The sequence below is a fragment of the Peromyscus californicus genome, unplaced genomic scaffold (assembly GCF_007827085.1).
Source record: "Peromyscus californicus insignis strain IS unplaced genomic scaffold, ASM782708v3 Scaffold_15__1_contigs__length_86483966, whole genome shotgun sequence".
NCBI classification, from domain to species: domain Eukaryota; kingdom Metazoa; phylum Chordata; class Mammalia; order Rodentia; family Cricetidae; genus Peromyscus; species Peromyscus californicus.
Genome location: NW_026294447.1, coordinates 25,816,131 through 25,841,867, shown reverse-complemented (window position 1 = coordinate 25,841,867; position 25,737 = coordinate 25,816,131). Strand labels below are relative to the sequence as shown.

General features: G+C 47.9%; 1 protein-coding gene and 1 long non-coding RNA gene across 14 annotated transcripts in view; both read left to right on the top strand.

Moving 5' to 3' along the window:
* Nucleotides 1-214: 214 nt before the first annotated feature.
* On the top strand, nucleotides 215-6,043 carry Nkx2-1 (NK2 homeobox 1). Of its 4 annotated transcripts, XM_052738570.1 has the most exons (4): nucleotides 215-1,589; nucleotides 1,974-2,099; nucleotides 2,832-3,217; nucleotides 4,148-6,043. In XM_052738570.1, the coding sequence occupies exons 2-4, from the start codon at nucleotides 2,023-2,025 to the stop codon at nucleotides 4,906-4,908; spliced, it is 1,224 nt and encodes a 407-aa protein (XP_052594530.1). In that variant the 5' UTR covers nucleotides 215-1,589; nucleotides 1,974-2,022; the 3' UTR covers nucleotides 4,909-6,043. The 4 variants fall into 4 exon arrangements, with proteins under 4 accessions (XP_052594530.1, XP_052594531.1, XP_052594528.1 ...); XM_052738571.1 differs by lacking the exon at nucleotides 1,974-2,099 and having other exon boundaries at nucleotides 221-1,589; XM_052738568.1 differs by lacking the exon at nucleotides 215-1,589 and having other exon boundaries at nucleotides 1,800-2,099.
* A 2,137-nt stretch (nucleotides 6,044-8,180) lies between these two features.
* The window catches only part of LOC128110766 (uncharacterized), a 36,362-nt gene continuing 18,805 nt past the window's right edge, over nucleotides 8,181-25,737 (top strand). For 4 of the 10 annotated variants that reach the window (XR_008218323.1, XR_008218316.1, XR_008218321.1 and 1 more), the window contains exon 1: nucleotides 8,182-9,201. This is a non-coding gene — a long non-coding RNA (uncharacterized LOC128110766). Of the gene's footprint in view, nucleotides 9,202-17,435; nucleotides 24,344-25,737 lie in introns of those variants that run through there. The other 6 variants (XR_008218318.1, XR_008218324.1, XR_008218320.1 and 3 more) reach the window with 6 other exon arrangements.

Below are 25,737 nucleotides of genomic sequence, written 5' to 3'. Positions count from 1 at the left end.
AGAAAACCCCTTCTGAGAATGAGCTTCTGTGAGTGGCATTGGAACGTAGGGGAGACGGACGACACTACCCCTGCTGTTTCTTATGACTACTAACAATTATAAAATATCGGAGATAAAGGGAGACGGACGACCCATTACTTCCGACTAAGACCCCTTTCCTCACACTGGCAGATCGGGGTCATGCCTTCCTTCAGACAAGGTCTGCCTTCGCCTCTGCCTGCTCTTCCCGGGGCTCACTTGATCCGGCGGGGCTTCCCCTCACTGCACTCTAGACACCTTAGACCAAAGAGCTGTCGATGGGGTCTGAGCTCATCTTGAGAGCGCCCCCCAGAGAAGTCCCTGAGAAAGGAGAGCGCTCTGCTTTCCACTTGTCTTTAGCTACACAAGACACGGAGCACCTGCCCGCTTAAAGTCAGGGTTGCCTGCTCCAAAGCCACCGTGGGGGCCCGCAGGAAAATGCAGGCCCAGATCGGAGGCCCGCGGGTGCTCAGCGCCTTCACGACGGAGGTAGGTGGCGAGGAAAGCTAATGGTAGTAGAGTCGTTGGCTTTGTGTTGAGGGAGTAGAGAGCACTCTTCAAGGAGAGGGTTGAGATCTTAAAAAGCAAATAAAACAACTTTCCATACTATAATTGCTATTAATGGAAAGGAGCCTACGCTGAATTAAGTAGTTCAAAACTGCTTGTTCATTATCGGGAGCTCCCTCACTACAAGGAGGGGAAAGAAAACGTGAAAACAAAAACCAAAATCAAGAAGCCTCCTTGACTGGCCGCCGAAGTGTCTAGGAGGCACCTGCCGGGCCAGGAAGCGCTCCGCCCTCCCAGCCTCTAGCGCGCCAAGGAATCTCAAACAGCAGACAAGCAAAGCAAAAACAAAAACAAACAACAACGAAAACGCTTAATTTCCAAGGAGAAAAATCGGAGGTGGTTTCCAAATCCGTGTCATGCAGGGCTTGGCTGGGTAGCCCACTCAGCTGCTGATCCCGGCCTGGTAACAGCCATGAGGCTGACGCCCCCGGCTCCGCTAGGGAGCACAGCCCACAGCTCCCCCTTGCCAGGCGCCCAAGGACCCTCAAGGCGCGGGGCTCACACTTGAAGCCTGGGAACGCTCAGACAGGAAACCCACTTCCTCCTAAGCAGTTTCTTCCTAGCCGGATGAGAGGCGCCCAATTGAAGCAGAGTGATCCTCATCTACTAATATCCAGCGTGGCCACAAAGCGACCGGCCATTTACGCCGCCACTTTAGACAAAGATATTTGGTTATTCCCGGGGAAGCGAGTGCGCTTTTGCGTGGCCGAGCTCCGGGAGGAGGCGAGCCTCAGCCCAGCCTCCCGCCCGCTGGGTTGCGGCCGTCGAGATATTCGCCTCCTCCGGGACAGCGAGTTCCACCGGGGTTCAGACTCAGTTCCACTCTGCAACGGACCCGCGGGCGCTCACGCGGCTCCCTGGCCCGGCTCTCCCTGAAGCACCCGCAGGGAAAGCAGCGGGGATCTGGGCTGGGGGTACTGGGACTGGGATGTCCTCGGAAAGTCAGCGCCAGCTTCAGAAGCCGGAGCAGCATCCAGGCCATGGGCAAGGGTCAGGGGCACCAGGTTTGTTGGAGATGGGACAGCGTCAGTGGTGGACTCTCAACGCTAATCCCCGCACCCTCGTCCTCCTAGCACAGAAGGCCGGCAGTGTTCTGGCCTGGGCCGGCAGAGGGGGTGGAGAAAGGGAACGGTGGGGTGGGGTGGGCTGGGGGGCTGGTCCGCTAGGGAGCCAGGAGCTTGGTGGGGGGGGGGTGGCGCGGGGATCGGTGACAGCCTCCCGGAGGCAGTCGTTCCCTTACTCAGCTCCCCCTCCGCCCGCTGGGATTCTCTCGGGTAAGGGGAAAGGGGGCGGGGAGCAGAGGTGTCCCTCTGACGGCGGCAGAAGAGGCAGACAGACTGACAGACACACAGACCAACAGTGCAGCCCCAGGGTTCATCCCCCCCCAGACTCGCACACTCTTTTGGTGGTGACTGGGGCTCGGCGCCGCGAAGCCCGATGTGGTCCGGAGCCGGTGGGAAGGCGCGGGGCTGGGAGGCCGCAGCGGGAGGGAGGAGCAGCCCCGGCAGGCTCAGGTGAAACCCCGCTCCCTGCACCTCAGCTCCCTCTCCCCCAAAGACCAGCCCCCGACCCCGGAACCCCGACCGAATCGGACCGCGGTTCCACTTTGTAACTCCTCAAGTTGGTTGCAAAGCAGCATTCACCTTCCTTCCTCCTCTTCCATCCCTCCCCTTAGGTTACTCTCTACCCCACCTCTGGCCCTCCCGCTCTCGGCTCCCTCCTCCTTTCCCTCCCCCGCCTTTTCCTCGTGCGCCACAGGCACCCCACAAAAATGGGGGTGGGGGGTGTCCAAGGGAGGGGGGAAGTAATGCTTTGGGTCTCTCTCTCTCTCTCTCTCTCTCTCTCTCTCTCTCTCTCTCTCTCTCTCTCTCTCTCTCCTTTCTCTCTTTGAGACGTAAAAATCCTGACAAGTGAAGCTTAAAGGTGTTTACCTTGTCATCAGCATGTAAGCTAATTATCTCGGGCAAGATGTAGGCTTCTATTGTCTTGTTGCTTTAGCGCTTATGCCCCGCCTCTGGTGGCTGCCTAAAACCTGGCGCCGGGCTAAAACAAACGCGAGGCAGCCCCCGAGCCTCCACTCAAGCCAATTAAGGCGGACTCGGTCCACTCCGTTACGTGTACATCCAACAAGATCGGCGTTAAGGTAACACCAGAATATTTGGCAAAGGGAGAAAAAAAAAAGTAGCGAGGCTTCGCCTTCCCCCCTCTCCCTTTTTTTTTTTTCCTCCTCTTCCTTCCTCCTCCAGCCGACGCCGAATCATGTCGATGAGTCCAAAGCACACGACTCCGTTCTCAGTGTCTGACATCTTGAGTCCCCTGGAGGAAAGCTACAAGAAAGTGGGCATGGAGGGCGGCGGCCTCGGGGCTCCGCTAGCAGCGTACAGACAGGGCCAGGCGGCCCCGCCGGCCGCGGCCATGCAGCAGCACGCCGTGGGGCACCACGGCGCCGTCACCGCCGCCTACCACATGACGGCGGCGGGGGTGCCCCAGCTCTCGCACTCCGCCGTGGGGGGCTACTGCAACGGCAACCTGGGCAACATGAGCGAGCTGCCGCCTTACCAGGACACCATGCGGAACAGCGCTTCGGGCCCCGGATGGTACGGCGCCAACCCAGACCCGCGCTTCCCCGCCAGTAAGTGAGGCCGCCCCGCCGCGGGGCCGCGGGCTGAGCCCCGGAGGCGCGGCGCTGGCCGGTTATGCTAGGCGTTGGGGTGGGCAGCCGGGCAGCATCGTCTAGGTGTGGGGTGCGGGAGCTGGACCTTCTTCCCCCACCGCTGGGCTAGGGTTTCAAAAGAGGCACTTGGTAGAGATGGGGTCCTGCAGACAGGTGCTGGCACCCAGCAACCGCAGGCGCCAACTGTCGGCTTGGCGCGAAAGACTTTCAGGGTGCCTAGGGAGGCCCACCCTGAGCTGAGGGCTCGGGCCAGCCGAGTTGGAGGAAGCCAGGCCTGGCCAGGAGAGAGGCCGCCCTGCTGGGGCGCATCCCAGCGCCCAGCCGGGCTGCCTAGCTTTCTAGAAGTCTCTGGGCGGGTTGGAAGGGCGCACAGCTCTGGAGGAGGCTCTAAATGGGCCGAGCAGCTGTCCTCGCCTAGAACTCGCGAAAGAGAAGGCAAGAGGCCGAGAGCCTGGAAGCTGGGGCTTTGGAAAGTGACAACTCCCTTTTGCTAACTCTCTGCAGTTGGGGGTCTACCGTCCGACCTAGCTCTCTGCACCCCCCCCACCCCCATCCCGGGCTTCCCACCCGGCTTGGGCACGAAACGAACAGAAGCGCCCTGTCCCCCCCCCCCCCCCACACACACACACACACTGTACATTCTGATTCTAAAGAGCCGCTGACACTGATGAAGGGTAGCTAGGCTTGAAACCCCTAAGCCCTTCGACGGCACGGCCTGGGGAAGGCACTAGCCACTCCCCAGCTAGCTGGGCCTCCCTCGGGAAGGAGCACTGGGCGGCCTAGGTGAGGAGGATGCCGTCGAAGGTTGGGGCCGACGGGCCAAGGGCGAGGAAAGCAGGGTTGGCCGGGCCCCGGCCCCAGCCGACGCTGTGCGTTTGTCGCTTACAGTCTCCCGCTTCATGGGCCCGGCGAGCGGCATGAATATGAGCGGCATGGGCGGCCTGGGCTCGCTGGGGGACGTGAGCAAGAACATGGCCCCGCTGCCTAGTGCGCCCCGCCGGAAGCGCCGGGTGCTCTTCTCCCAGGCGCAGGTGTACGAGCTGGAGCGACGCTTCAAGCAACAGAAGTACCTGTCGGCGCCCGAGCGCGAGCACCTGGCCAGCATGATCCACCTGACACCCACGCAGGTCAAGATCTGGTTCCAGAACCACCGCTACAAGATGAAGCGCCAGGCCAAGGACAAGGCGGCGCAGCAGCAGCTGCAGCAGGACAGCGGCGGCGGCGGCGGCGGAGGCGGCGGCGGAGGCGGCGGGGGCGCCGGATGCCCACAGCAGCAGCAAGCTCAGCAGCAGTCGCCGCGCCGGGTGGCCGTGCCGGTCCTGGTGAAAGACGGCAAACCGTGCCAGGCGGGCGCCCAGGCGCCGGGCGCCGCCAGCCTCCAAGGCCACGCGCAGCAGCAAGCTCAGCAGCAGGCGCAGGCGGCGCAGGCGGCGGCCGCGGCCATCTCGGTGGGCAGCGGTGGCGCGGGGCTAGGCGCACACCCAGGCCACCAGCCGGGCAGCGCGGGCCAGTCCCCGGACCTGGCGCACCACGCAGCAAGCCCCGCAGCGCTGCAGGGCCAGGTCTCCAGCCTATCCCATCTGAACTCCTCGGGCTCGGACTATGGCGCCATGTCCTGCTCTACCTTGCTTTACGGTCGGACCTGGTGAGACGCGGGACCCGCCAGAGCCCCGCGCGGCCTCACCGCTTTCGCCTCTGCCCGCCCGCAAAGACCACCATTCGCCCGCTGCTCCACGCGCTTCGACTTTTCTTAAGAACCTGTTTGTGTTTAGACCAAGGAAAAAGTACACAAAGACCAAACTGCTGGACGCCTTCTTCTCCCTCCTCCTCTCCCTCCTCCTCTCCCTCTTCTTCTTCTTCTTCTTCTTCTTCTTCTTCTTCTTCTTCTTCTTCTTCTTCTTCTTCTTCTTCTTCTTCTTCTTCTTCTTCTTCTTCTCTCCTCCTCCTTCTTCTTCTCCTCCTTCTCCTTAATTTTCTTCCTCATCATCTTCGCCTCCGTCTTCTCTTCTTCTTCTCTTTCTCCTTCTCCTCTCCCACTCTTTCTTCCTCCATCCTCTCTTCTTCCTTTTCTATTTTCTACCTAAAACTTGTGGATTATTTTTAACATTAAAAAAATAGAAACAACCAAGCAAATACAACCCCTTATGGATTCTTTAAACAGAGAAGGACATAGAACAAACACGGGGTGTCTTTCTGGTGGTTCAAATGGGTTCCCAAGCTTGGTCCGGACACTGTTTCGGAGCCTGCTCTGAACTACCATGGCCCTGAACTCTAAAGACGGAAAACTTCCCTCTGGATGCACTCTGCCAGCGAAGCGGACTTGCTTGTAAATACCAGGATATTTTTTCCCCCCAGAAGGGAGGACAGGAGCTGGAGAGGGGAAAGATCCTTCTGCATAACCCACTTGTACCCGTCACAAAGGAAGTGCCCCCTCCCCGGCGCCTTCTGGCCCTATAGGTTCAGTCCAGGCTGGCCCTTCAGAAATTGTTTTAGGTTTGATGTGAACATGTAGCTGTAAAATGCTGTCAAAAGTTGGACTAAATGCCTAGTTTTTAGTAATCTGTACATTATATTGTAAAAAGAAACCCAGTCCCGGTCCCCGGCCCCTGACTTTTTTTAAAGGGCATTGACAAACCTGTGCATATTATCTGACAGTTTGGTACTCGCAGCCTCAGTCTCTTTTTCTGTTGTAACTTATGTAGATATTTGGCTTAAATATAGTTCCTAAGAAGCTTCTAATAAATTATACGAATTAAAAAGATGCCTTTTCTGATTAAAACCCTTTCTTTTTGTTTGGTTTTTGATTTGGCTTTTAACGGATTGGGGAGGGGGGATAGAGGCTCATCATTAAACTTGATGGGACCCAAATTACTGGGGTTGAGCTCGGGGATTCTGATTCTGACCAGGTAAGGAAGCCAGTTCCAGAGTTTCCATCCCACAAAAAGAGGGGATTTTGTTCAACTTTGAACTCTAGTGGAATAAAAATCTTGAGCAGTCTTGGGACCTTTTGATAGGAGGAAAAGTAAATTACTTCTCTAGAAGGGGAGGTAGAGGAAGGGGGGACAAAAAACAATGTATTTCTTTCTTTCTTTTTTTTTTAAGAGCCAACCTTCTGTTTTTAGGAGTCTCAACAGCTCCTTACAGAACTGACCCAATGTTTAAAACGGTGGACCAAGTCAGCCATTTGAAATAACTCTGAAGGTGCTATCATTTTTAGTAAATGAATTGCTTCTGTACATTTGAATTTCAAACCTATATTCCTACTTCCCACCTAGCCTCCTCGCACTTAGAATCAGTGTGGTTGGTTCTGAGTTTTATTTCAACACTCTAAAACAAGATCCCTCCCTGCGCTCGGGGATCATCAGCCCCCACCCCCACCCCCATCCTAGGACTCCCCATCCTGGCTTCTAGTGGCTACTCTGTCTTATCTCAGTGTGGACTTGGTGGCCAGCTTAGGGATGCCTCTAGCAGGACATTGGGAGCTGTTCTTTCACTCTTTATCCCAATACTTTCAATACCTCGGGTCCTAAATCTTTGCAGCAATGAATCCTTCTCCTATCCCCAACTTTCTATCATCCCCCCCCCATACACACAAAACCAAAATAACCTTAAACTGCCCCCCATCTCTGATTATTTTTTCATCTCCACTAGCAGATACGTGTGCCGGGGAAACCATTAAGGTTGTGATGGGGGTGGGTGGTCCTGGTAAAAGAATGGTTATGGACAGAGACAAAAACTACAGCTCCTTGGATGAACTGTTGCTTCTCAGGAGTTACCTCTAGCAAACCTGTGCAGACAAGGCAGTCCGTGAGCTGCAGATAGACAGCCCTACCGGCCCTGGTGCATCCGGGGCGGGCAAGGGTTTGTTGTGGTGACTGATTGACTTTTGGCACATTTTGTGTTCATTTTTCACTCAAATGTTCAACTATTTTTTTTCTTTCTCGACTCCCATCTTCCCTCCTTCCTTCCTCTCCTCTCTGTCCTCTCCTCTAACAATTTTTCCCAGTTTTCCACTCCATCCCTCCCCCCAGGATCTTGTTTTTTTTCTTTTGCTTTGTTTTGTTTTTAAAATATGAACTTGAATCCAGCAGTCATTTTCACTGATATCCAGGGGATTTCTACTCTACTGTGCCTTAGGAATGGGGGCCAGGGGTAGCTTTCTTTCTCAGAAAACTAATCCTGGCTATTGGGATGTGGCTTCTGGTATTTTGAAGGTACTCTGATATTCTGAAAGGATGGTTGGTTGAGTCTGCTGAGAGTCCACATTGGGGAGTGGTACTCTCGGCAGACCTCATATTTTGGAAACACAAAACCAGGAAAGTTGAATCATTTCTGTTGGAATAGGCATCTGTGATTCTGGGACAAGGACTGCAGGCTGTGGATGTCTAGGGAGACAGGTGTTGGCAGCTGCTGCTCAACTCCTAAGTGTGTGTGTGTGTGTGGGGGGGTGAGTTTAACTCAACCAGTCCCACTAGCCGGTCCAGGCGCAGGCAGAGCTTAGTCGGCGGTAGATACCACCCTGCCCTGCCTCCCTTCATTCTAGCGGAGTAACAACATGAGTGTACTGTAGCACTGTCTGTCTTATTTTCCTTATGCTAGTTGGAGTTTTTAACAAATACATTTCTTCTCCAGCCGGCTTAGTTAGAAGTCTGTTTACTTGTTCCTGAAATAGGTGAATTCGGAGGGGTCTGGGGATGAGACCCAACAAACAGGGCTTTGGCCTTATCTTCAATCACTCTGATTCCTCCAGCTCCTGCCTAGGGGACTTGTGGCAGCTACTGAAGCAATCTTGGGACGCAGACTCTTTAGTAAACTAGGTGCCAGATTCAAGGTGAGAGCTTCCCACAGCTTGCGGACACCCTCCTCCCACACAACCTGCTACCCGGTCAGCATCTGGAAGGGGCGCTCGCTTATTTTAGGCTTTCAATAGCTCAGGCTCAAGTTGGTTCTGGCCTCCCAGGAGAAGAAATAAGTATTCCGGAGATGCCCCTGGCATTGGAGATGTTAGAACAAGGAAAAACTTCCCCAGTGAGCCTATAGAACAAATGCCTTAGAAACTGTCCCCTGACAAGTACCTCACCCAACCCCAGACCTCGACGGTTCAGGCAGTGGGGGTATTTTGCAGACAGCATCCTCAGCTTTGCTCCTCTCCCCCACCCCACCCCAACCCCGCCATGTAAACACGAGGACTTTCTCGAGAGCCCTGGAGAGCTGCTCTAGTGGCGTCGGGGCCTGAAACCCCAGGCTTGGCTTGTTTGATGTTTAGCATCCCAAAGCGGCTCCCCACCCCCGCCCCAGCCTGGGAACCCCGAGCTGTGGGGCCGAGGAGAAGGGAAAGCAGTTCTCTCAGCTGGCGAGCGGTGGACAGGGCTGGGCTCAGAGAAGGGGCGGAAACAACAGGACAGAGATGCCCTGAGCAGGGAAGGAAGGGATCCCGGGGTGCTGTGGCCACCCTTAAGAACACAGCTGGGGTCCTCAAGGCCAGGAGGAAAGAAATGTCCCAGCTTGTGGGCGTACACTAGGGGCAAGAGGGCAGCCGGGTGGAAATAGCTTGGGTCCGGGCGAGAGAAAGGTAAGCTGGGTCCCAGTTCATTTAGCGAGCATCGAGATGGCATCCACGTCTTCGGGCGATCGGGGCCTCGAGGAGACAGCGCTTCGTGCCACTGCTCAGAACTTGGCCTTTTTAAGGGAAAGGCTTGTTTGGGAATCTTCCAAGAGATTTTAAATGCTTCTGAGTCTGGACCTAGGAGCTCCAGTGACGATGCTTGGATGTGGTTTCGTAGTCTTTGATTTTGAAAGCCCAGGAAGATTCGCAGACTTCGGGAGTCTGGGCGGCGGCGAGCGCTGCGGCGCTGTCTCAAGGCGTGGGTCTCTTCTCAGGCGATCCCAGATAAGAGGAAATGAGAAAGAGGTTTTCTGACTTCCAACTCATTAGGGACCAGGTAAGGTCAATGCTCTCTCTATTATGTCTTTATCTTAAAAGCAGGTCAATTTAAGATAAGGGAAGGGGAAAAATCCACAATCTGTGTGAACCTTACTGATATAGGCTGACCCCTTTTCTGAGCTTAAGTAAGACGTTCATTTCTATAAACAAGGGAGTTGGGGGACGTTGCCTTGAATCCTGATCCGAAGTCTCCAGACTCTCTGGGCATAGCTTCCCCACCTCCTCCCCATCCCTCCCCAGTTATGAAAGTGAAGCTGAGTGAACAGATGATTATGTTAGTGGGGACCAGGAAGCCCATTGGGAAATGTGAATCTGAGGTAACATGATTGATTCTTCCACCGTTTGCTGGCTTGTTTCGAAAAAGTGGCCTAAGGGTATTAGGAAGGATGGGGATGCTTCTTGCTCAATCTGTTTGGAGATGCCTGAAACCACCTTCTCCTCCAGTTCTTGCTACCTTACTGGCTGGTGTGTGCTTCACCGTGTGGATTGTGTTCCTGGGGCTTCAGCTCACCTTCGGTGGCACCCAGTTTGGAAACCTACCCCAACAAAAAGTTTTCTGGTGTCTCTCCAAGTGAGTGGCTTTTGGAAGGTGTGGCCTCTTTCCAACCACCCTCTATGTCTCAAGAAATTAGTATGGATGGAAGTAAAGCGTGTATTTTATTGAAGGGGTGAGTCAAGGATTGCATGAACCCTCCTCACCCCCACTCCAGGTATTTGCACTTCTGAACTTTCTTTGATGGTGTCTTAAAGGAATGGAGGAAAACTGACTCAGTGGGACAGGACAGCTTTTACACCATCGGAAACCACAGTTGAAGTGGGGTCTGTATTTCTTTTCCACAGTGACCTACTGTCAACTTGGAGGTTATTTAGATGCACTCCTGATCTTCTGTCTCTCTTTTTGATAAAGTTCCCATTTTATTTCTGCATCCTAGACATTTATTCCCTTCATTGTTAAGACTCCTTGGAGAATTTTGGATACGATCTCAGTACATTTTCTTATATTTCTTTTGGTTGTTGATAGGACATTTCAGTAAGAGTTCATCACTGCTGGGTCAAGCTTGAACGATAAATAAAAATATAAACACAAATATTGTCAGTGCTAGGACTTAGTAAGTGAGCTCTTTCCTCCAATAGAAGGAGCCATATCTGTTTCTGCCTACTCTGTAAGTACAGATGTGTGTACAGATGTTTATGTATGCATACATAGACATATATACATATATCTTCCACACATGCATTGATTTTATGTACCTTTTTGAAAGGTTTTTCTAAAAAAATTTTTTCAACTATAGAACTGGATGTTACAGAACATATTAATTAGATTGGAGAAAGTTGAATGTATCCATTACCTCAATTAAGAAATCAAATAAAATTGAGTTTCCCTTATTGATAATTTTTTAAAAGTCCTTAGTTTTTTTCCATATTAAGTTGGAGTGTTTATTTCTTGTCATGAGAAACTCTAGAAAATTACTTTTGCTTGGAGAGGTATGGCCATTTGTTATGAAGGTGCCTCAGGCATATCTGTGTGCAAAACATCTTTTGGTGATCTACAATAAAAGTTGTATTCTCTTACTGGACTGGCAATGTCTACTGCTAGATGAGTTGGTAAGAATACTACCATCCAGCTAACAAAATCAAAACAGGACGGAAAGAAAATATTTCTGCTTTTTATTTATATCAAATGGCCTCTCTTTGTTGGTCTTTCCATAGTAGTGGAAATAAGAGAGCCTGTCTGCATGCTGTGGGCAAACTCTGCCCTACCCTTGCCTCCCATATGCTAAGAAATCTTGTCTTTGATAGTTAGCTCTCCAGTATCAGTAGCAGAGGCTGTTGGTAGAGGGTTAAATATTGTGTTTCCAGGACTTCGGGTGATGGCTGTTGGAATTTATTTCTAAAGCATAAGAGATTATCCCACACATAACAAGAAGCATTTCCAGGATGCCCTTTCCCTACAATTTGCAGTGTTCTGAAATGATTCTGTAGGAAATCACCCAGAAACACCACCTTCCTTCTTCAGTTTTTGCCTCCCAAAGATGTTGCTTGAGGTTTCCAAAGTGCTAGAGAAACAGGTTTATTTGGTCTGTATGCTACTGATTTACCCAATCTCCCTGGTATATACACTGCATACCATGTACACAGAGGTATAAACCTGAGAATTGCCTTAATGATCCAGGGTAGGTTCCTCTGGGCTGGTTACTTCTTAGACCCTAATTTAGGAAACCCAGAGATATTTACTGAACTGATTATCCTGCCTAGCCCAGGAAGTCAGAGTTCCATAGATGTTTCTGAGAAAACCACATTGCTAAACAGGCTTGCAGGGGCAGGCTACTTGGGGGGATTAATTGTTTCTCCAGACATGGCCACTCCTTGGTGCCTCGAGGTCTGCAGGCCTGTGTGGGGAATATAGGAGGTGGGAGGACTGAAGACTGGCAGCTTATTTCACGCCACGAATGGCGACCCCAGAATCAAAAGCAAGCACACATCTATCTCTGGACAGCCAGCCAGAAGTTGTGGCTACTTACCACTGCCACCAAGCTTTGGTGGCCGCTCCCTGGCTGCAGTGTGGAGGCTAGGGTGAGTGTCAATTTTGAAAGTGCTACATTGTATCATACCCACATTTGATAGAACAAGTAAAGCTTGGGTCTTCCTGGACAAACATGGCGTGTCTGTCTGCTTCATACTGAAACTAAATGGAAAAAAAAAATCTACTGGAAACACTTCACAAGAAGCAGCCCATCCTTCATCGCCTATCACCAACACTAGATGGGGGGAAAGAGAAAACATTGAGATGTGTGGTGGTATCCAAACACCTTAGCATTAACTTTTCAGGAGGAACTCTTTCTAACAATGGCAATGCCACAGCCCCAGCAAGTTAGCTTTTTTTTTTTTTTTTTTTTTTTTAAATCTTGCCATGGCTTATGACTCGGAGTCTATCGGTTGTGTGGCTCTTATTGGTGTTTGTTTTCGCTTCCTGGCAAGGCAGAAAAAGAGGTGAAGGGACTGGGAAGAAGGGAAGCAGAGGAGAGGTGAGAAGCCCCGTGCCTGGTGAAAGTGTGGACTTCTTTCCCTGGTTGTGAAGTCTGAGAGGTGCTACGTATAGTGGGGTCAAATGCTGGGTAGGGTGTATGTGGTTTAAGGGTTAATGATGGCGGGGCTGGTCTGGAGCTGGCTGGGAGGCGCTGTGTGTATGGTGTGTGAGCTTTGGACCATAACACAATGGTAACGTAATTATCTGGCTGAAACATGTTCCAATGGCAAGAAGTTGCAAAACAGATAGGTCTTCCTGAGAAAAGAGGGTGCTGGTTACAGAGGCCTGCAGCCATCATCCTTTTTTCAATACATTTTAAACAAGAGGATCTAGTGAGTGATTCTGATTCAATACACATAATCAGTTTGCAAGTCTTATTTCCATTTGAAAACAGGGCCATTTACAATCATAAGAGCCGGACACGCTGAAAGATACGGAGCGCATTAAGAGCAGATGATGGGTGATAGACTCTGTAGGCAAGCACTAAATATTTTCTTCTAGCCCCAGACCTGTACATCTTGTGTGTCTTTAGTCCCAGTGTAACATGAATGGAATATTCCTGTTGGATGCAAAACTTACTCGCTTAAAAACTGGCATTCTGTGATCAGGAAGGGGGGATTGACCAGAAAGATACCATGTTAATTGCGTTTACTGCTGCTGCCAGTTGTGTTTTTAAAAAGGTGTTGCCTAGAAGTAAAGTTCACGCGCTTGAGCCCTGCAGCCCTGTACTTTGTGAAGGATACTATCTAACCCGAGGCTCGGGGCAGAGGGGCAGGGAGGAAGAAAGCACGAGGACAATCCTTGCAATTCCACAGCTCAAGACGTGGGGGCCCTCTGCGGCCTGGTGGCTCCAAATTGGTTGTCAGGGGTCTCAATGAAAAGTACAGAGCCTTTTCATTGAGCCTCTTGAAATCTCTCCTTCAAAACCAAGACAAGCAGCTGCCTGCAGCCTCTGACTTCCTGCCGGCACCCCCTTACCCAGTCCACCCTCCAACTCCTGCCCAAGGCTTTATCTGGTGCACCCGAGGCCGCTGCTACAGCACCTAGCCTCACTTCCCCGACTTCCAGATCACTTCCAGCCCATTACCCTGCCCAACCCCAGCGGATGACTCTCAATCCAGTTGTGAGTTTCGTGCCTCCTGCCGACTCCACCTTAAACCCTTCTGGAAACTACACACACACACTTGGCATGCTCAAGAGTAGAAGCTCCAATGAATTTTGAACCCTAGAGCATATAAATATTATTTCATTGGGTCAGGATACTGATGCAAGGGTTTAACCTGAAAGGATCAAACAACAACACAACAACACTAAAGAAAACCTAAACGAGGGGGCGGGAAAGACTGGGCTGGAGAGATGGTTCAGCAGTTAGAGCACTAGCTGCTCTTCCAGAGGACCCAGGTTCAATTCCCAGCACCCACAAGGCAGCTCACAACTGTATGCCACTCCAGTTTCAGGGGATCCAACACCCTCACATAGACATAGAGACAGGCAAAATACCAATGCACATAAAATAAAAATAAACCATTAAAAATTTAAAAAAGCGAAAGAGAAGAAAACCCAAAACAAGTCACAGCTGTTTGATGGGGGCAGGGGAGAAAAGGACAGTGTTTCATTCAGTTACCAGTGCCTAACTTTCCAGTAGACTGAAACTCTAATAATGGAATGTGTCTCTTGTGCCCTTCATTTCTGTCTCAAATGGAGAATAATTCATGATAATTCGTGAGCCTTAGATTGGTGCCTTCTAAGAAAGTGTAGTTTTAGAATTCTTTGTAAAGTGTTTTCCTCTCTGTGAAGATCTGGGAAGAACCAATAGATTAGGGATGGGGGAGGGTTTCTGCCCCCAGTTTTTTTTTTCAATTTTCTGCAAAACTATCCTAAAATCAAAAAACAAAAACCACCCCAGTATTCTCTTGAACAGACACCAAAAGGTAAGGACCACAGGATCTAAAGACAGCATCCTCACACTTTCTCCATCACCTCCACAGCTCTCTATGTTTTCTTCCCAGAACCTATCTGGTGGATAAGCTACAATCCTCTACGAGAACCATCCACCTTGGGAGGAGGGATGGGGTGGCAGGAAGGGTTCAGACTCCCCAGTACTGCAAACTGGGGCGGGGGGAGAGGGGAGAAAACGACAGAGACCCTACATCTGGGAGGAGGTGAGCGTGAAGCTGGTTCAGCAGAACCTGGGACCCGCTAGAGAGTGGGCTTGGCTGGGTGGGCCATAGGAGCACTGTCTCCTAGAGCCCCGGAGAGCCAGGCAGGCTCTCGGGACAGGAAGCTTCAGCTTCCTAACGCCTTCACAAGGTTACAGCCAACAACTGCAGCTCCAGACGTGGAGGCTGATTTGTGCTTATCCCTCCACACCCTCTTGGGCCAAAGGTACCCGGATCAGAACTTCTAGGCCAAGTCTTTACGTGGTAGACCCCGAGAGAGGAAACCTTGTCCTGCCTTCCCTAGAAGGCCTCCTTGGTTGCCTTCGGTTGAGTCCCCAGGACCCCCTGCAGGGGCATCTTAATTCCTGTATTCATAGCCTGACTGCGACTTTATCATCAGTTTGCTTGTTCCTCGGCCCTCCCCTTATTTTCCGTCTCTCCGGTTCAGTGCCTGTTTTCCCTGCTTTCTTATCCAATTCCGGATTCAGAGCCGCAGTCCTATTTTGTAGGTAATTCAGTGTCATTTTCCTTAATGCCGGTACTAAAACGAAAAGCAGATAAAGTAGATGGGCTAAACTGTAAAGAATAAAAGCCAGCGAGGTCCTCATGGGAGGCCATTTGGGGAGTAAGAAGACCAGTAGAATGGCCAAGGTCTGCCTGTCAGGGGGACACGCAAGAAACATTGACCTCGGAAGCAGAGAGGATCCTCTGTCTAAAGAAATTCAATTAATACCAGTAGCGGGAGGGAGCGGGGGGGGGGCACAGCCTTCCTGTGTCAGCATAGACCCCCCAAGTGGAGGAGGAGCACCTCTATCTGGAATAGTCTGGGAGGGAAGGGGCAACCCTAGAAGGTACTGCCAGGGCGAACCACCTTGCCAGGACTAATTAAAGAGGCCCTGGTTTCAGCCCCAAGCCTTCTTCTCTAGTCCATCTTGTTATTCCCACCTGGCAGCTCTGGGCTCTGTGCCCTGAGGAAGTACACATCGGGTGGGGGGTGGGGCTAGAAGCAAAAGACACAGTTATGGGCAGAGAAAACAGCAGCGGGTTCCTAAAAATATTTTTAAGTTAAAAAGGAAAAGAAAATGGCTTCTGGAAACTTCTATGGAAGCGGACAAAACTTTCCTTGGAGACATGTGCCCCCCCCCCCACTACACCCTACCCAAGCTGGGAGACATGCTTTTGAACTGACTAGAACCTCTTTAGTCCCTGTAAGTTTGGCCAGGAGGAGTCATCATGGGAAAGAGCGAACGACCCAGATGCCTAGGAACAGGGTGGGAAGATTTGGCTGGGTCTAGGACAGGATCCCAGCTCATAACCCTCATTTTGGAGTCTTAAGCTTCCCAGGATGGAAGACCTCGATCCTCTGGGGCTGTGTTTTGGCAAACGCCGCCCCTCTTAAAAACGAAACAAAGCAAACAAACAAGCAAACAAGCAAACAAACAAACAAACAAAATACAGCTAACCAACCACCACCACCAGAAACAACTATCTGTGGCAGCTGGCTCCGCGGGACGCACACAGCCTCGGAGCCCAGAGACTGCCTGGGCCTGCTGGAGGGGCTCTATCCAGCCACAAGGAAGTCTCCACCCCGCTTCGGCTCCCTTAGGGGGCATCTCTGCAGCGCCGGGGCACCCGGACTCTTTCTATTTTAAGGGTCACACACGCTGTGAAGTATTTTAGCTGCATCACAACCTTTTAAATACCCCAGCATGACACTGCCTGCCTGAATAAGGGCCTCATTTGGGTGGTGACCGGCCGATGCGCTCATTTGAGACGCTTGGGCGGCTGTGCAGCACCGGCTGGCTCTGCACCGCCCGGGCCAGCAGGGTGAGTGAGGTCTCCCGGAGGGACCGTGGCGCTGCCGGCCGGTCTGGGAAGGAGGAAGGCGGTCCAGGCTGCGGGCCGTCGGCGGAGAGGTCGTGCGCGTCCGGAGCCCACCAGCCCCGGGCGGCTCCGCCATCGGGCTTTTCCGAAGAAAAACCGGGCTCCGTGCGAACTCCGTCAGCCCGAGGCTGAGGCCTGAGTCCTTCTTCAACACGCGGCTCGCCCTGCTTCCCCGGTTCTTGTTCTCTGATCATTTTGGAGGCAAAGATTTCCATCTTTGGGACGAATTTGTTTCATCTTTCCTAAATTCAGAAACGGAGTCTTCAAAAGTCCTAATGTGTGTGTTTACTTATTTATTTTTTTTTTCTAGCGTTCAAATGAATGCGAAGCCACGGATCGAATCCTGTCACTCATTTGGGGTTAGCGTTTCCCGATATTTCACACGGAAAACAAAACTTGGGTCTCTCTTATTTGTAGTTGTCCTTAACCTTTGCAGCAACTGCTGTAGATGCGGCTCTGGCCATTCTCTAATAGATTTTACCAGGGACGGGTGACAGAGAACTGATTTCTTTTCTATTAGGGTTTAGCACATCTTTGTTGAAGGCCTGTAGAACGACCAGGGATTAGATTTGCATCTCTTAGACGCCCTGTGTGGTCTTTGTGCGAAGCTTGTAACTGTTAAAAATGACTTGTTAGGAAGCGTGTGGGCTCTCAGCGCTCTCCTTTTGACAGAAGGATTGAGAAATTCAGATTGGCCCTGTAGGATTTAGCCTGCAGATTCCACCTGAACCCTAAGCAATTAGACCCTAATCTCACTGCAATCATATTTGAGTTAGGATTTGTTGCACTCTGTTTACTTCAATTAAAAGCAGTGGAATAATTTTTTTTTTCCTTTCAGCTTTTAAAGTGAAGTCTTCAGGAATAAAACCTCAGGACTTTTTAGAAACGGTTTTGGTAGCGATGGGGCTTTTCTTGTGAGCTTTCCTCCTGGCCCTCTTGCCCGTCCCCTCCCCCACTTAAATTATTCTTCTCCTGTTGCTCCCTGTCTTTGCGATCATCTTCCTGGAGGTTGAATTCGGGTCGCGACGGACAGCATCGAGAGGCTCCCAGCAGCGAGAGGCGCCCTTGCAGGGAGAGCACCGGGTTGCGGGGGGGGGGGGGGTGTAGCCGGGGGGGGGGGGACTCGTGGGGGGAGTCCTCACCAAGGCGCTTACACTGGGCTCCACGTGGAGCTTCCCCGCCGGTGCGCGCCCAAATCCTGCTGCCTGCGTAGGCTCCGGGCAGGCAGTAGGCACCCAGGGCAGTAGGCACCCACCCGCCAACGCGTCGGTCCTCTTGCGGTGGATCCGGGCAAGGTCGGTGTAGCACGGTGGAGGCCCAGTTCTCACTGTCCGGGAGCCTGGTGGGATGCTGCCTTCTGACCAGTCCGGCTGTCCTCCCTCCCCACGCCCCAGGGAGAGCTTCCTCTGTTGTTGGGACTTGGATTTAGCTCAGGGCCTAAGGCCCTCCTGCGCAGAGTTGGCCAGCCCAGGGAGACAGACGTGCAGTGGTCTTCTCTTGGCCAGGTACTCTTTTGCACTGGTATTGGCTAGGCTGTCTTCTGCCCTGGGTCTCCCTAAAGCCAATGACCCTCCAGAACTGAGCCCTCGATTCTGATCGCCAGACTCCAGAGGTCCAAAGCCAGGCCTGTCTAGGTGATGCCTCCAACTAGGGCGGAGGGGGGCTGGTCACTCAACCCTTCTGAACCTTGGTCACTTAGTCCTTAGGCAGCTCCAAGGAGCAGCCTGTAGTCGTTACTGTCAAGTCAGCAGCAACCGGGATTTGTGGAGAGTTTATGACCTTCATTGTTTTAATCCAGGAGACTGTCACTTTGATCAGCTCAGAACATTTCTTCACTTGGGAGCTAGCAAGGACTCCGGAGTTCCTGCTTCTTCCATTTTGATTCCTGACTCACCCTCTCCTAGTTCATCTGATTCCGTTCCTCAAATTACCTTTCCAGCGAATACTACAGACAGTCAGCACAGAACGGAAACACGAGGAGGACTTCTCATAAGGAGGGCTTCAGTGCCGTTTGTTTTCAGTCCGAAAGAGGACCTCGGCACTTCTAAAGCCACGCTCTAACTTTTAAGTGGTTCTTTCATGATCACTTGTCCCAGGGTGGATATTTTAATTTTTCCTTTGTTTTTGAATCCATCAGAACGAAGAAAGAAAGACATCCTGCAAGCTAACTCTCTGTGATTGTGACTGAAATTCTTTAAGTGGGGAGAAAGCATTTTGCTGATACTAAGTATTAAACACCAAGTCCGAAGTCTAGAGCAGTATTAACTTGTTTAAGAAAGCAATGTTTTCTCAAATATGTATAAAATAGGCCATGTTGTTAGGATAATTGTTATTCTTAGTTACTATGAATGCCATTAAGAATTTTTAAGCATCCAAAAAAAAAAAAACCCAGAAAAATTCTTTTCTGAGCTTGGATATGGGAGACAGAACATAGTGGGGGGTGGGGGAGAAGAAGAGGACAGGGCTGAAACAGTCATCTCTTTGAGATCTACCAAGAGAAATCTTGATGGGCTACTGAGTGAGGATCCCAGCTTCACACCGTTCTGTGTGTCGTTTAGTGCACCCTTTCATTTGTGAATAGGATCTGTATCAAAACCCTAGTGTGACCACGACAATTGGGTAATCACACACAAGGCATCTTTGCTAATGGAGAGATTCTGTAAATATGTTTCTAGTGAATGCAGAGATAACAGTCCCAGTGAGAGGGTCAGGTGCCACAAATCATAGACTCCTCTGCCAAGGGTTGCCAGCCGTCTGAGGTTTGGAGGGACGTTAACTGCCTCTGCATTCTCAGAATACTCTCCTCCGTTTGTGATTTCTCTGACTTGACCCTACTTCTGTCATTAAAAAGCTGGCAGGCACAGTCAAGGGCAAGCAGGTTGGCTACCTACCCTTCTGGCAGCTCTCCAATAGTCCCATTTAGCTGCCAGGAGACAGAAAGAGGAGTGAATCACTCCTGTCATCCTGAAGTAGCATCTAGAACAGACCAGGAAACATCCATGCGGTTTGCAGGTCCACCATAGCTCCTGTTTACATCTTCCACCTCAAATTCGGAACAGACCCCTGGGATATTTCTTGGAAAGAGCCAGAAGGAAAAAGACAAGAAGTGACTTAGATAAAGAAATTCTCCAGCAGTTCCTTGGGCGAGGAAGTTGTGTTCTACTAGACAGCCTTAGTTTTGAAAAGTACCACAAAAGCAGGATTCTCATTACTGATAGAGGCAAAATCCAGGAAGTCCCCTCATTAGATAGTGGTGAATACCGAAGAGGAAATCAAGTACTGTCAGTGAAATTTGGAGGAGTGTTATTTCATGTCAGTGGAACACATTTCTGACTTAGAGCATTTGCTTTAATAAAGGTTTTTCCCCCTACTAAATCCATTAGAGATTAGGCATTGAACTTTCAGAGAAACGTGAAAATGGGATTATATCGAAAGTTTTTTTTTTCCTACCTCAGGTTGAAATAAGCTACTATTTGGCACTCCAGGGGCATTGTAAAATCAAAATACATTTAATCTCAAATATCAGTGTTCTCTGTGTGAGGCTACAACATGTAGGAGTGTGTCGTGAAGGAGTTCTACATGGGAAATAAGAATGTGAAGGTCCTCTTGGTTGGGAAGATAGGCCCCCTTTCTCATAATCTCATTTTGGAAGTAGTTTGGGGACCTAAAATGAGCTATTATCACCAAAGGTAAAGCCATAACTTGCTAGTAGGTACCAAGAAAATCCCATGGGCTTCACTGAATTTTTTTCCCCCAGGGAACTTGCCTGCATGAGAAGGCTTGTAAGACTTTTGAACAGAAAAGAAAGGTACAATTCATTGAAGTGTGAGTGTTCGGGAGAGCTAGCAAAATGTATTCTTTAAATAATATTTTCTAATATTCTAAGGGGGTCTCTAGATGTAAAATGTAAAAAACTCCAAATTTAATTTTCCAAAATTATACTACCATATTAGTATATTCTTAAAGAACAGAGATAGACATTAGTCAGCTACATTACCAAAGGAGGAAAATATTTTAAAACCAGATGACAGATTTATGCTTTATAACTTAAACAATACTGAATGATGAATAGTCTTCCATGTTCATTAAGCAGAAAGAAGAGAGAATGTCTGTAAAAGTGAATAAAAGAGATTTATTGAACAAATATGCCTAACCTCCATTTTATAAGCTGATAATACAAATTATTGTTGGCTCTTGCTCCAAGAGCCATCTTAATGTAACAAATTCATCTTAGAGCCTTAGTAAAGCTGAAGTCCCTTTGGAACTTTGTGAGGAAACTTCAAATGGCCCCACCCAAGTTGAAGACATTTTTTTTCTTGCTTACTAAATTATAAAGTTGAATTTTTTGCTCAAGAACATTTTCCAGCTTGACTTACACTTTCTGACAAGTTTTTCTTTCAATATGACAGAGAGCAAAAGGCAAGCAGGAAACTGTAAGTCTATTATGACTTAGGTGGTCACATTCCATATCCATAAGTTCAAAGTAGTAAAACAAGCAGGTGTTTTTTTCTTTATGTGCCTCCTGTTTATACCTTGCATAGTGCCTTATACACAGCGTTTTCTGAACAAACACTTTTTAGCTCAGTTTGTGAAATATCCTTATTATTTCTATTGTAATTCTTATTCGTATCTTCTTCCTCCTCTTCTTCCTCCTCTCCTTTTTTCTTTGAGGCAGGGTCTCACTATGTAGCCCTGGCTGTCCTGGAACTCATTATATAGGCCAGGCACACCTCAAACTCACAGAGATCCGCCTGCCTCTGCCTCTGCTGGGACTAAAGGTGTTACTCACTATGCTTGGCTATGATATATTCTTCTTTTAATGCTAATGAAACAGAGTTCTAGGTAGTTTCGATAACAAACAAACATTTGAAAATGACAGGGAAAAAGGCCCATCCTTTGCCAATTGGTAAGAGAGAATTCTGGTATTTTCCTATTCGAATCGTGACAGTGTTATTATTATTACATTATTTTGTTCGAAACAAACATGAAATCCCAGATGCAACACACAGTGAATTTAAAGAAGAAACAACTTTGAAAACCGTAATCTTTCGCTACATTTCAGATGTAAACCCACTAGAGAACATCCATCATCCAAGACTTTACCATCCTAAAGACGGCCTTCTTCTGAAGTGATAACAGAACTAAACACTATTGCTCCTTATGCAATAGAGTTGGAAACTGATTGGCATGGCCTCCCAAAAAAGAATTTAAAAACTAGTGCTGATTGTTAATCATAATCCCACATAGGGCTGATTTAGGAAGGCGGCCCATCGAGGACCACTGAACTGTGTTCCTAACTTCCGTCCCTCAGTGAGTGCTCCTCACATTTTAGTGTGTAGCTTGGGGGCACACTGGAGTCAGTGGAGTGAATATGGTTGGTGGGTGGGATCGTGAGTGCAGAAGTGGTCTTAAGCCTGAGATACTCTGTGCCTTCTCTCAGCCCAGTGAGCCACTGGATGGCCTCTTCTTTATTAGAGGACCTGGCTCAAGATTATTTACAGTTTTGAAGGGTGAAAATGAGGGTATCATTCCATGTCACCGTTTATTGATGAACATGAGAGTGTCATTTCAAGTGGGAAATATGTTTATGTACCGAGGAAATCCCTAGCTTCCCTGGGCAATCTCTCATAGCAGACATTTGTATCTAGGCAGTGTTTATTGATCAAGATGGGCAAGACTGAATAGAGTCAAAGTAATAGTGACAGCATCCCAGAAACAGGAGATCTTATATTTGCATTCCACTCCTCTAAACCAGAGAGTCCTCTTTTAAAGCACTCACTCAGTGTAAAGGTAATGTTGATATCTAAATATGTGTTTACAGCCTTCATGGATTTCAAGTGGTCTTTCAAGCTGTATTCCTAGTAAGAAATGGAAATGGTGGTACATTTCTGTAATCTCAGCACTTGGGAGGCTGAGGAAGGAGGGCTAGGAGTTCAAGGTCAACCTCAGCTACATAATGAGCTCAAAGCCCTGTCTAAAACAAAACAAAACAAAACATATAAAATTTAAAAAATAAGGGAAATCTCTTTATTAATGTCTAGAACAAATAGTGGCCCATTCTTTACGCAAGAATTCACTCTTCATTCACATGAAGGTAAGATGTTGGTATTTCAAACCTGATATCAAAGTCAATTCACTACCATGAGAGAATGATTTAAAAATTCTTCTTGGGGAAGGAGTTGATAGAAGCTCAGACCAAATTGCTTCAAATATCCTGTTGTCAACATATATCCGGTTTAGAGATTATAATGGAAAAACTAGGGATAGGATACCAAGACAAAGGTGCTGAGATAAAGTACAGTAGTCTATTTATTGATTCATTTATTCAGTCAGCAAACATTCATTGAGTGCTCACCCTAGGCAAAGCACTAACCTTGGAGAGAAAGGTAGGTCTTTGATCTCAAAGACACTGTGTGGGAGAAGATGGATTTTTTCTTTTTTAGACAGATAATTACAGTTCAGTGCAAAAGGGAGTCACTCAAAGTCCAAAATGCAGTAGTACCTCAGGGGAAGATGTACCTTTGTCTGGCAGGAGGAGGAAAAGTGATGTTTGAGCTCACTCCTAAAGGAAGTAAAAGGTATTCTAGGTAGAGGAAACAGTATTCACAAAGCCCAGAGGTGATGGGGAAGGCTGCCATTGCCAGAGAATCATACCTGCTTTGTATTACTGGAGCATAAACTGTAAAGAGAATGTTGGAAGAAAAACTGAGGGGTGGGTCCAAGTTAAAAGTTAAAGACCTTAAAGAAGTTAATATTTTATCTTGTGTACCAGACCAAAAAGCCATTGTAAACATCTGAACATAGAAGCATGTTCTAGGAAAGCCATGCTGTCCGAAGAATAGAAAATACAGATTGAAAATAAGAGCCGGTGAGTAACAGTAGTTTTCACGGCTGCTGTTGTGGTGTAAGGGTGCTAAAGAGAAATAAACTTCATTAAACAGATCTGCTCCCTGGAAGCATGGCAAGAATGAAAGCAAAAAGATATTTTCTAGAGAAATAGTCTTTCTTTTTAAAAAGAAAATGACTTCTCACACATTGCAGTGGTTAATTTTGGTGTGACCTGTATGTACCTTTAAAATGCATGCATTGTTTTACTTAGGTGATTGGCAAGTAACTGAGTGGAAGTTTCTATTACTGTAGTGGAAGACGGTATAGTTGCAGAAAGAATGCTACCCGAAGCCAACTGACTTGCCTGCCCATCTCATGTTTTAGTCTTTGAAGGACTTTGAGGAAGTTGCTGTATCTCCCTGAGCCATCCTGTCCCTCTTTGTAAGGTGAAGAGCACAGTGTAAAGGACCCTGGACTCACAACTTTTTCACTCACTAATCGCTCCTAATGTTTATTTCTTACTTCATCTTGGTACTTTTTATTTACTTAATTTTTTTTTTCAGTTTGAAGAGGAATAGAAGTATTTCAGAGATAACCCCCCCACACACCAGGGTGTCATTTAAGCACAATTTCACTTTTGTTTCTCCACACTTAACTCGCTTAGCCTTCTCCCAGGCAGGGGTGAGGATGCTGGTTGTTTGGAAGCATCAGGCTTACTGCTCACATGAATCACATTGTATCTTCAGATGAGCCAAAAGAGGAGTACTATTTAATCGCTTTCTGGGCCTACTCAGCTAAATGGACAATTTAAGCTCTAATATTTCGGTTATGGATTTTCCTGTCCAAAATGATTCTGTTTGACTCAGGTCAAATAATTGCATGGTCTTAGTAAAGGTAGTGTTGTAAAAAACTGAGGTCCTTGAAATGACTGAAAGTGTGCTGCTTCTAACAACAGCTCCTTATTTAAACTTGTGTATTTCTTTGGAAACTTCCTGTTACTTAATGCTTTTTCCTTCCCACTTAAAGGCTGTTTACTCTATTCATGTATCTTCTAGTGCTCCTGGAGCTTCGTGGGGTTTGTACCTACAAAACATCCCAGCAGAACCATTAGTAGGCTGCAAAGACATGCAGGGGTCCCAGGGCAAATCAAAATGTTTTTTAATGTATGACATGTTTGAAGTTGGTGAAAATTCACGACTTCTCTCCATCAGGCCTGTCTCAGATTAAGTCACCAGACAAAGGTGAGTGCAAAGAATTTCATTTAATATTTTAAAATTCTGGAATCCTTCCCATTGCAAAGAATCCATGCAAGTTTCATGGATTTGTTTTTGGCTCTGTTCTGTTTAGTAGTCTGATTAAAAAGTAAAAGAAAATTAGCAGTTCACAGTTGCCTTTCAGAACTTCCTGCTTATACCATTGCCCAGATATACAACTTTTAAAGAGAAATTGAAATGTGGTTTGAGAATATAGTCACCAAATGTAAATATGCAAAATATGTGTGAAAGACCACATGAGTACCATTAACAATTATTACTTCTTATGGCATAGAAATAGCTTCAAATGTATCTTTCAAAACGGAAAATAAAATATTCAAGAAAATCCTAGGAAATAAAAGAACCCAAAAGGCTGCAGATATAGTGATCAGCTGTTATTAAGTAAAAATCCATTGAAAGCCAAATAAAAGGCATTGTGTAGTGTGTCCCGGCTAAAGCTGAGAACACAAGAGCATCGCAGTTAATTAGAACCAATCAACGGGATGCTTTGCGACACCTTTCACACGAGTACACCATCTGATCTTCACGGTCCTCATTTCCCACAGTGTTGTTGCAGAAAGGACAGGAAGGACATATTTGACTCACTACACTCGGTGACACATTTTAATTTCTCTTCCCTCTCATTCTTTTTAAGTAACTGTTTTGGAAATAAGATCTTGAAAAACAAAAATCCTCTAATGTTGTTTTAGGTGTGCTTTCAGAAAATCTGACTCAAAGTTTTGTTTTAATTTTATTCATATTTGAGCATGAGAAAAATACTGATTTTAAAAATAAAGTTTAGATTATGAATTTGAATTATTATATGAGTTTTGTATGACTATTGTAGTTGTGGGGAAAAAACCCTGAGCCTATCCTGAGCCACTCAATACAGGGGTATTATGAATGATTATTATATTGCAAGTAATTATCACATTACATCTATTCTCATATTAACACGGTACTGAACTAAGTTAACTACATAGTATCGACACTATGTATCTTAAGGGAAGATACAGGACTTAACACTACCCTGTTTTCACAACTTCTTGAGTGCTTGCTTTTACCCAGAAAAACTTAGCTTTAGGTTGATTTCTTATTCTCAGGAAAAACATTGCTAAGGAAAAATACTGCTTTTATCCTATTTTCATGAAGTTCACAGTGTGTTTCTTGTAAGCAGTATTTAAAGTTTTGCCATGTATCCTACATAAAAAAAAAAAAAAATCTGGTGGTGGTTTGCTGTTCGTCATCTAACCTGAAAGGCAAACTATTCTGAGCCACTGAGGTGCTTCAGAACATTTTAAAAAATAACCTATGAAAAAATATTCACACGTTTTGACAAGAGTTTCTTGTCAAGGTTTGCCCCCTTTAAAAAGCTAGTTTGT

What these genes read in the sequence shown, in the direction of transcription:
- Nkx2-1 (XM_052738567.1), top strand. Translation starts at nt 2,589, where the DNA reads ATGCCCCGCCTCTGGTGGCTGCCTAAAACCTGGCGCCGGGCTAAAACA. An exon ending in CCAACAAGATCGGCGTTAAG is followed by an intron (nt 2,729 to 2,831) that starts GTAACACCAGAA and finishes TTCCTCCTCCAG; the next exon opens with CCGACGCCGAATCATGTCGA. An exon ending in AGACCCGCGCTTCCCCGCCA is followed by an intron (nt 3,218 to 4,147) that starts GTAAGTGAGGCC and finishes TGTCGCTTACAG; the next exon opens with TCTCCCGCTTCATGGGCCCG.